General features: G+C 34.4%; 1 protein-coding gene across 20 annotated transcripts in view; it reads right to left on the minus strand.

Moving 5' to 3' along the window:
- Positions 1-10,173, minus strand: part of LOC116843001 (dystrophin, isoforms A/C/F/G/H-like) — a 557,622-nt gene that overhangs the window by 518,435 nt on the left and 29,014 nt on the right. For 18 of the 20 annotated variants that reach the window (XM_032812923.1, XM_032812928.1, XM_032812924.1 and 15 more), the window contains 17 exons: positions 9,888-10,040; positions 9,269-9,430; positions 8,615-8,917; positions 8,378-8,521; positions 8,100-8,270; positions 7,767-7,949; positions 7,583-7,699; positions 7,321-7,440; positions 4,908-6,383; positions 4,570-4,776; positions 3,949-4,464; positions 3,185-3,822; positions 2,595-2,742; positions 1,778-1,891; positions 1,504-1,680; positions 1,321-1,428; positions 1,113-1,218 (listed from right to left, as the gene is read on the minus strand). In XM_032812923.1, the coding sequence (XP_032668814.1) occupies positions 1,113-1,218; positions 1,321-1,428; positions 1,504-1,680; positions 1,778-1,891; positions 2,595-2,742; positions 3,185-3,822; positions 3,949-4,464; positions 4,570-4,776; positions 4,908-6,383; positions 7,321-7,440; positions 7,583-7,699; positions 7,767-7,949; positions 8,100-8,270; positions 8,378-8,521; positions 8,615-8,917; positions 9,269-9,430; positions 9,888-10,040 (4,843 nt within the window). The remainder of the gene's footprint in view (positions 1-1,112; positions 1,219-1,320; positions 1,429-1,503; positions 1,681-1,777; positions 1,892-2,594; positions 2,743-3,184; positions 3,823-3,948; positions 4,465-4,569; positions 4,777-4,907; positions 6,384-7,320; positions 7,441-7,582; positions 7,700-7,766; positions 7,950-8,099; positions 8,271-8,377; positions 8,522-8,614; positions 8,918-9,268; positions 9,431-9,887; positions 10,041-10,173) is intronic. The other 2 variants (XM_032812942.1, XM_032812944.1) reach the window with 2 other exon arrangements.

Here is a 10,173-nt window from a genome sequence, read left to right on the forward strand (position 1 = left end):
TTCTTTCGAGGTTTCCAATCGCTGCGATGATATCAAAATCGAACGATATAGCTTGTATTTTAATAACCCTTTGCGCTCTTATCACGACGTTCGTTCCACTCTATAGTTCTATAGACTGATATTTTAATCAATAATATATTCGATATAAAGATATGACTATAAATATGCTGTTGTAGTAATTAAATTAAATGAATTTCGACGGTTAGGTGGAAAACAAAGTCGAGAACGATAGAGACCGCAAAAAGTTGATACACACTCAATATCATGCAAATTTTGATTAACTTCGACAAAACAGCGAAGGAAATTACACGTTTGACAAGACATACACACAACACACGGAAATTACAAACAATTTTTGACGAATTATCTCGGTTCAATCGAGTAAATCGCGTTTGTAATACACTGATTACTAGTAATCATTACGCGGCAAGCAACGTGTCGATGCTTTCAATATCGGAAATGCCGAGTAAAATAGGAATGGAATCAAAGGCTGCTCGTAAGTCTAAGTACGTAGATATATATAATAATATTTTGCAAACAAGTACTAAACACATTTTACAATAACATCAATTTTGATATAGCCGAAAATATGGCGCAAACTAATTTGCATTTTATTGATGTGTTAAACATCACGTTAGAATTGCAGTATGAAATTGTGCTACGTTCTAATAAAAGAGATGTTATTGGCAGTTATTAGAGTCGGTTGGACATCGACGCGATGATTTTTGAAATACGCGTGATAGTAAAAGCAATGCACTAACCAATCGAACGACTATGGCGAAAGAGAAAGAACTGAGCTGGTCGCTGAAAAGGCTGCACTTAACGCGGCGGATATATATCGTCCTGCAGGATGGGGTGGAAGTGAAATGTGGCCGCGCTTACCGGACCGACTAAATGTACTATTTATTGTCCGGTTTTCTTCGAAGATCCTACGTCGTGAGGACACGTATTTACCAACCGAGAGGCTTGGAGAAATTGATTCCATTCCTATTAAACGCTCGACGTGATATTTCTGCGATCACTTTAGCATTTTTTCCTCGAGTTCGACGAAAAAGTAGCACGTCGACGTGTCATAATTCTTATCTGATGTAAATCCGTGCAATTATTCATACCTTTTAAAAGCGATGTAGCCCCGACGGACGACACGGATGAAATTTCCTGATTTTCGCCATAGTATTTCACCAACTGCCAGTCCTCCCTCAGTTTCTTTAGCTTCTCCTGTTGTACAGGTAATATTAAATTAAATATGATAAATTATGGCACACTTGATTGATGAAATTTAATTAAGAACTTTATATAATTGGCACATTTTTACGTTACCTGCAGTTCAACAGAAACCGGTTGTTTAGCTGATTCACACTCTTTCTCTAAATTAGTATAATTTTCCAATACGTCTTTCACTTCCATCTCGCGATCTTCAACTTTAGACTGAAAAATGTAAGTAGAAATGCAATTTTCCGCCTCATTTACGTGATCGGTTGCATGAAGAATATGACAACTTACCATGATATTTTTAATCATTTCGTTACGCTCGTGTTGCGGCAATTCTTGAGAAATGCTCAGTCGCGTTCGCGTCTCCATAACCCACGCCATAACAGTGTCCAACGTACAGATATATTTTCTAAGCGACACAAGCTTACATTCTACGTATTCGCGGTGGTTTGAAAGATTTACATTAGCCTAAAAAGTTAAACGAAAGAATTGAAATGTATTGCTTATCAAATCTCAAAAATTGCAATAGACATTGCACAAAATATTTTCACACAAGCAATCATACCTTGTCCATGTCCAAAAGAAGCTTGTTGCTTTCATCTTCTTCCCTAGGAACGTTATGTTGACTCACTAAAGCTTGCAAATTCTTTTTCCGAGACAAAAGTTCTTCTTCTCTCGCCTATAAATAATATCAGTATCAATCAATACATTAAGAAATATAGTTTAATGTACATTTAAAAAAAAAACAACAATGTGATTTATACACGTTAAAAGCATAGCATAATAACGAATGAAAATTTATATTACAGATAATTTAAATATCAATTAGAATCATGTCTGTAGGAAACAATAAAAGATACCGATAGGCGAAAAGTATAATAGGAAGCAGTGTAAAGTGAGAGTTCAATGCTATTTATGTCCTGGCACGGTTTGGCATGTGCGGTCATGAAATGTAGAGATATTATTAGGACAAGTTTCGGTTTATTTGATTATACTGCACCGGACTACAACCCATGGAAACTGAGTCACGGGGAGAATAATTCCGTTACTTATCCAAGTCGCATCTCTCAGCAGAGTGCTACTGAGTGTTTTTCGATAATATAAATCGTAGTGCTAATCATGTACGTGATGTTATTGTAGAAGTACAATATTACGTGACTTTGTGTAACAGTGAACTTTGCGCGGACAGTGTACGTGTTCTAAATAAAAACTGAATTATTTTAATAATACATTTGCAGTTTATAAAAATTCAAAACGTATGTATATTTAAGAAACAAAAATAACGACATAATGGAATTTTTCTTTTACTACCGACAATGACGGTATGTGCGCAAATTCTAGCAAGCCAAGAAGGGGAATCGTGTGAAGATGTGTAAACTTACCTTAATTAACGATAACCTAATTGACAAGGAGGTTTCATCCGATGGATTTGCCGCAGACACTAACAGAGTGTTCACTTGTTCCACGATATTGTACGCAGTTTCCAAAACGCGGCTGTCGTTGCTTACTTTTCTCTCCATAGCAAAGTTCCTTAAATAATATGTTAATATAGATATATTCGAGATACACCACACGTAAAAAAATTATGCTTCAACATCTATTTGTAAAAATATAACTATACAATCAAAATTATGAATTATTCTTTCATAGAGAAACAAAATTTACAAGAGGAACTGTGTTCGTTTATTCTGAGGTTATTCTGAGTTGACTGACTTCACTACAGCAGCACAGGCAAATCACAACTGAAATAGCTCAATGCTGGGCCGAGCTTTCCTCGCAATGCTACATGCTTGTCTGCATTAGCAAGTCATAACTTCATAATTCATAATTTTGAATCATAAGCAATGAGTATCGCTTGTGCTTGTGAAATTATGTATATTTATTTAAATTGTTTGAGAGTGTAATATACGTATAAATGTTTTTGGAAAAAATGTAATTTTTCCTAAAACGTTACAAAGATCATGTATTTTACCTTTCTTTTCGCGCGTTTAATTCAATCACCAAATTCTGCCAACGATGTTTGATGTTTTCGACCATACTCTGTAATTCCATTATGTCCTCGGTGGAAGCACGGCTAGATATATCTGCACTCGCTGCGTTCATATTATTCAATGTTTTCTGCATTCTAGAAACTTCTTGTTCCAACTCGAAAGTCTTCGTTTTACTCGCCTTAGAATGACTAAAAACATTGCACTTCTTCAGTGCGTCTTCCATCTTATCTAACCATTCCGAAAAAGTTCGACATGTGTTATGGAGTTCTCTCCACTTCTCATAGCATTTGATCCAACGATTATGTCTCTCTATGTAGTTTTGATTAACGTTCGTCCACTCATCTTGCAATTTCTCGCTTAAATAGTTTATCTGATCGGCTTGCTCTCGTTTCGCTTGTCGCACGACACTTTCGCAGACGTAATTTACTTCGTCGACACTTGGCTTCAAAATATTTAAGGCATTGCTGATTTTCTTCAAACATTCCTCTTGGTTTGTGAATAACTCGTAGTCTTTACCACTCAATGGTAAGGAATTCAAGGATCGCGACACAGTCGACGTTGCTTCTCTCAATTTGCTGATCCGCGCTATAAATTCTTGTGGATTAACGCCACCAACATCCTGAAAGAAAAATGCTCATAAATATAATTTCATATATATTTCTCAATCGATTTAAATCTTTGATAAATAATAATTGATTCACAGCAAGATATTTCAATATAGATTACGAATATTTATTAAACGTACCAATTCTACTTTTTTGTCAGTTACGTGCTTGTCTTTATCTTTGCTACCGCTGAATCTCTTAAACTGCGAACTAACTTTCTGCCAGTTGCTATTAATGTTATAGCGTACAGATTCCGAGTAACCAATATTTAGTTTCCTCAACTCGACAGCTAACTCGTTCAGTTTGTGTATCTGCACTTGTTTCATGTCGAATTCCTCGGTAAACGACTCCAATTGTCCTTCGTAGTTGTTAGCTTGTTCAAGTTTCAACGGCACATCCCTAAACCAATCTTCAAATTCTGCGACTATGTTGTTATATTGCCGCAAAATTTCTTCTGCCTTTTGCGCCTGTTTCCTGCGCGTTTCGATCTCACTCATAACTTGATGCCACTTGCTTCTCAATTTGTCTTGATGCTCGTTCTTGATTTTTTCAGCCCGTGCAGGGTCGGTCATGTGTATCGTCATGACTAAACCGTCTCCTTTACTAATTAATGCCGCTGCGTCTGGAGCGAGAATGCTAACTTCACTTTTGAGTATCTGTAAAATAGGAAACATATAAATCACAGAGAAATTTAGATAAACATTTCGATTTTCTCCTAATCTTAAAGAGAACATGAAAGAGAAAAAGATTATATATTGTACCTCAAGACGCTTGGTAGGATCTTTTTCATTAGAGATGCCACTGATACTCATTAACATAACGTCCATTCTGCATAGCATCATTTGTGCCATCTGCTCAAATTCAAAAATACTTTTCTCTAACGCTGTTCGAGATGTACCTAGTGGGCCTTTAAACAGCGCTTTCATCTCCCTGTGTTGCATAAATGGCCGAGTCTTCTCAACTTTTATCTGTAAAAAGAAAATGATTTTTTGCAAGATCAAATGTCTTAGAAGTTTGTGTTCAAACCTACGTAAAAACTCGAAACAAGTAACGTGAGTTGATGGACACCAGTGGCATGTATACGTGGCACGTATGTTACCTTGTCCAAGAGGTGCTCAACATGCTCTCCTAAATTAGTGTCTTCTCCGTCTGAACTGGAACTACCAACGTCAATTTCTGTATCGTCCGAAAATATTAGGACATCGTCCGTTTCTTTATCACTACCGTAAAAGCTCTCACAGTCTTCCAAAGTGTCGTCTTTCGACAAACTCCTCATACGTTTCACTAGCGGTGTTTTCTTGCAGAGTTTCTCGTCTTCACTACGACTCGTATTACCAACGTTTTCGTGTGTTTTGAGATATTCGATATTTTTCTCATATGTGACTTCTTGTTGGGTGTCTTTATATTTTAATTGCATTATAGAGTCTTGTGTTTTAGTGCAACTTGCTTGATTGCCAATGTTTACATCAGATTTCTCAATTTCTTCTTTATCATCTAATATAAGATATTCTGCAACGCTCTCAGTATCTTTCCACATAGAAGTTGTATTTCTTGGCATCTTATTTAACGCATCTGTTTGTTGATCCACAATAATATTAACTTCTGTTTTTCTCAATGGTACACCACTGGGAAATGTCGTAATTTTACTCGAATCGGTAATATCCTCCTGATCAGCGTCTATATCTAATTTCAATATAAGTCTTTTGACATTTCTCGCGGGAGTTGATTCTGCCGCGATTTTCTTCTTTAAAATTGGAACCAATTCCTTCTTCTTATTGACCATCTGCTCTGTGAGACCGACAGTAGTGGGCATTTTTCCTCTACTTTCCTTTTCTTCCGTATCGGTATCGATAGATTCGGGTTCTGTCTCAGTGTCTTCGACGATTTCCACCCTTTCAACTACTTGCGGTACTAATCCGACACTAACATTAGCACTCGGCAAAATTACATGATCCTCAGGAGACGCTATCGATTTTACAATTTCCATTTCTTTCACTTCTACAACGCGAAATGGGTTCTGCTGCGCGCAAGATGCGTTAAACGTCTCGATCTCTGTCGCTGTCAAAGTATTACTGGACACTTGAGAGAATAATTTACTGTTCTTAGAGAGAAAGAATTCGTCCTCATCGGTCACATGAACATCTAACATATTATCAGAAGTTGGCGACGGCAAGTCGTCATCGATCTGAACGACCTGTGGTTGAGAGGTCTGAACAACGTCGGGCACAGAGCTCATGTCTAGTTTGCGCCTGACGGTTCTATTGACATCCACGATTCTAGCTTTGACTTTTTCCGACTTGACCGAAGACTTTCTGCTTCGGTGAGGCACGTCAATTGGCGAGCTCTCGGGCGTGCTAATGACGGCACATTGATTATCATCAAACGCAGGATTAAGATATCCTATGCCGTAAATCGCTTCGTTCTCGTCTATTAATTTCTTTTCTTTTTTGACAACATGTGCTGAAGCTTGTTCCAGCTGTTTAGGCAATTTGTTGCGTCCGTAATTGTCTCTCCCCTTAGTATCTCCCGCTTTAGTTTTTATTAATAAATTGTCTGTGATTTTGTGGATCCATTCCTGCGAAAATATGATAGGTAACAGAAACTTCGTGGACAGTCGACGGTTAATTGAAAGAGCATGTTAATAGTGTAACAATATCAAGCGTGATCTAATGAAAGTGATCAATGCAGTTCACTGTGCACATATGAAGCTGAATCTTTCATGTGTGTCCATCACCAATGCCAAAATCTTTACGCTATGCCTCTCAATCGACTTCTTCTAGCTCTGCAGAGTTTGCCGTCTATAATTTCTCTTTCGTGTAAAAAATAGGTTTTATACAAGGGGAGAGACAATACGACAGAACAATCTATCGACAAGGTACAAATCTTTCCATTCACCAGAATGTATACTCATTCCGAGTCAGTAATTGCACTATTTACAGAGATAGAGCCACCTCTTGGACAAAATCGAAATATATATGTATAAATCGAAAAATAAATAATAGTAAAATAATATATAATAGTAATAAATAGTAGCATACGTAAATCTACATACTATGTACATATTATATCGTGTGCGTGATATATAATTAAGAAGTTTTTAATAACACAAAATATAATAACATTTATTAAAAAAATATATATAAAGAGAATTATACTTAAATCTTGCTGTAAGTAAAGACAAGAATATGATATTTCTAATATAAGAATGATTAAAATTTGATGAAAATTTATATCCGAAATAAGTAAATGATGTATGTGCATAAGTTTGTTTGTATGTTTACATTTTTTAAGATAATATTAAATTTCAAATTAATAAAGAAGTTTTATCTGATAGAGATATACGTAATGGTACTAACAAGCACAAGCATTACATATACCGATTGTTAAAGTGTAAAGCAAGAAATAAGCCATGAGTGAATAAGCAATGAATGATAAAACTGACTTTAGAAACAAAAACAGATAATAGATAAATGAACTTCAATTTCATGTGAAAACGAAAAGCAGATACGTACTTGTATTCTGTTAGAGATATCCTCCCATTTTTCACATATTTCAGCTACTTTGGGATAAAATGCGTAACGTTGAAGTTGGTTGACTTTGGGTTTTGCTTCGATCATTTCACTTTGCACAGCCTAATGACAAGAAATATCACACACAAAAGAATTTTAAAATACTATTACAAAAATGTTTCTTCAAAAGAGTTATATTTTATATAAAACAAATAACCGTATTTCAATTTATAATTTAATATCATATACACAAATATTTAATTACCTTGCACTGTTCAAAGTGATGTTCCGTAAGTTGATCAATCGGAACTGCGTCTAACTTATTTAACTTCTCTTCAACTTGTAGGAGCCAGGCATTTATTTCGTCCACATTCGGCTCATCCTTTTACGCAAAAGAAAAAAAATATGTACATTGTAAGTGTATTAAAAAATATATAAGAAATATTTACCTCTGAACCTTTACAAAGCCGCAATCTCTTCTCTGTATTTGCTAATCTTACGATTACGTCCGACATTTTTTCCTTAAGTTGTTCGAGGTACATGAGATCGCAAAACTTTGAAAATTCATCTTGTGATCGAAGTAATTTATCTCTTATAACGTTTAATCGCGGGATTACTTCGGTCAAAGTCTCCTGAAAGTCATAATAGAAGCATATTTCGTCGATATAAGAAGAAACTAATGATTTGATTTATAATAAAATGTAATCAGTATTCAACTATTTGCATTTATACACGAAATAAAAAATAATTCAAATACAGATTTAAATTAGAATCTTACTTACTCGCACATATATCGCATTTACCGGTAAATCAGGCATACTCTTCTGGGTATCTAATTCCTTATTTATACTTTCGACTGACATGTTAATATATGTCATATTTTTATGCATATCACGTGACAATTCTAGAGCCGATTCTAGTATGGATTTCGATTCCGTTATATGAAGACCAAGCTGTAATATAATAGATTGACGATGATTTAATATTTAAATTTTTTTAAACTGTGCAGATTCAATATATACAATATATTCCTAACAATATATATAATAAATTTACATACTTTATTATATAATTCTTTTAACATATCAATTCGCTTTGAAAATTTATCAGGCTCGGAAACAGTTTTATCTTCGACTAGTTTCCTCCCAGTCACGATTATACATTCAATCTCGCTTTTAATCTCACTCAAAGTCTGGTAAAAGCGCTGTAAAAAATAATGGTCAAATCGTTTTAGTAATATGAATACTATATAATAATTTCTCGAATAATATAAATGAATACAAGTGAGAAATACTACCAAGCAATGTTTTAATTGACCCTCGATGGCTTCGGGATCTTCTGATGAGAGTTCCAGTAAACAAGTCGCTTCCTCTATTCCCCTGAGTTCTCGTAAAGCTCTTGATAATCTAGGTTCTATATTGGTTGGACATCGGAAACGTTGAAACTTTCTTTGCACTTTAGCGTACTTTTGTTCAATAAGCGACATTTGTTCCTGCAGTCGAAGTGCTGCTTCTTGTTTACCGGAGGCTTTATATGACTTAATTTGCGATGCTATTTCTTCCAGTGTAGCACGCTGCTGTTCCATCTCTTCCATTAATTTCTGTTTCCATAATATTGCGTAATCAAATTATATGTAAACATCTTATATGTATTTTGAGATACATCCGATTTCGCGAAATATCGTATACATTAGTATACGATAATTCAGTATAATTATATATTCAGTATAGTATAATTTTACATTTTTCTCTTAAATAATTGTTAGTAAAAACTATGCAAAAAAATGCAAATGTTCATAACCACATTCTTTCGATCATGCTATTTTTCTCTGTTACATACATACACAAAAAAACAATAAAAACAGGTATTTTTTTTGTACTGTCTTTGTTTTTATATTTTTCATTACGCTAGAGGAATCATAGGAATAGCGATATATGTAACACCAACAGACCTGATAATCATGAGGCAAATCATCAGCAGTGAGATCGCAATCAAGACGTGCTGTTAGTACAGTGTCTATTTGCGTTAAGGAATGCTGAAGAGCAAGGATGCGCCCTTCCGATTGTTGAGCTTGCTTCACTGATCCTTCCAACAGCTTGGCCCGTTGCCCTGCCTACTCAAAACATAACTCTATCTTTCTAACTAAACTTTCCAAAGCAAGTTGTAACATATACACAACATATAATTTTAGAAAATTGTCAGAATTACAATGACTAATTACTACAACTTTTTTCAATCAAGCAAAGATAAATATTGCACAACTGTATGTAATACGTTTTTAAAAAATATATTTAAATAGGGTTTATCAAATTATGATTTATTTATTATTATTATTTATTATGTCTGACATCTAATTATGCATTGCTTATAACCATTTGAGCGACTCGTAATATTGTCTCATGCAATTATTAGCAATCAGTCTCAAAAATCCATGCTTGTACATGTATGCTTAAAACTATTGTTACAATTCAATAAGAGGCTAATGCAAGCTCCTTATAAAATATATATTTTAGAATAAACCATATATTTTATATTAGTAACAAACATATAACACATGTATACATGCATACCTGTTTGTTTAAGTTTTCCCATCGATTCGTTAATCCTTCTACATCCGTTTCAATAGAGTGAGTCATAATATTACTGTCGACAAGTTGTTTGCCAATTTCTTGAATCTTCTCGAGTCTTGATTCCGGATGATTTCGTATATAATTTTCTAAATCCTTGAATAACATACATAAATTCTTTAAGAGAGCTTATTATATGCACTCTTTCAAGTTACAATTTACTTTTTTTGTGTTGTTAAGTATATCTTATATATATATATATATATATATATATATATATATATATATA

This window comes from Odontomachus brunneus, unplaced genomic scaffold (assembly GCF_010583005.1).
Source record: "Odontomachus brunneus isolate Ranch 3 - 2012 unplaced genomic scaffold, Obru_v1 Obru_scaffold_029, whole genome shotgun sequence".
In the NCBI taxonomy this organism is placed as follows: Eukaryota; Metazoa; Arthropoda; class Insecta; order Hymenoptera; family Formicidae; genus Odontomachus; species Odontomachus brunneus.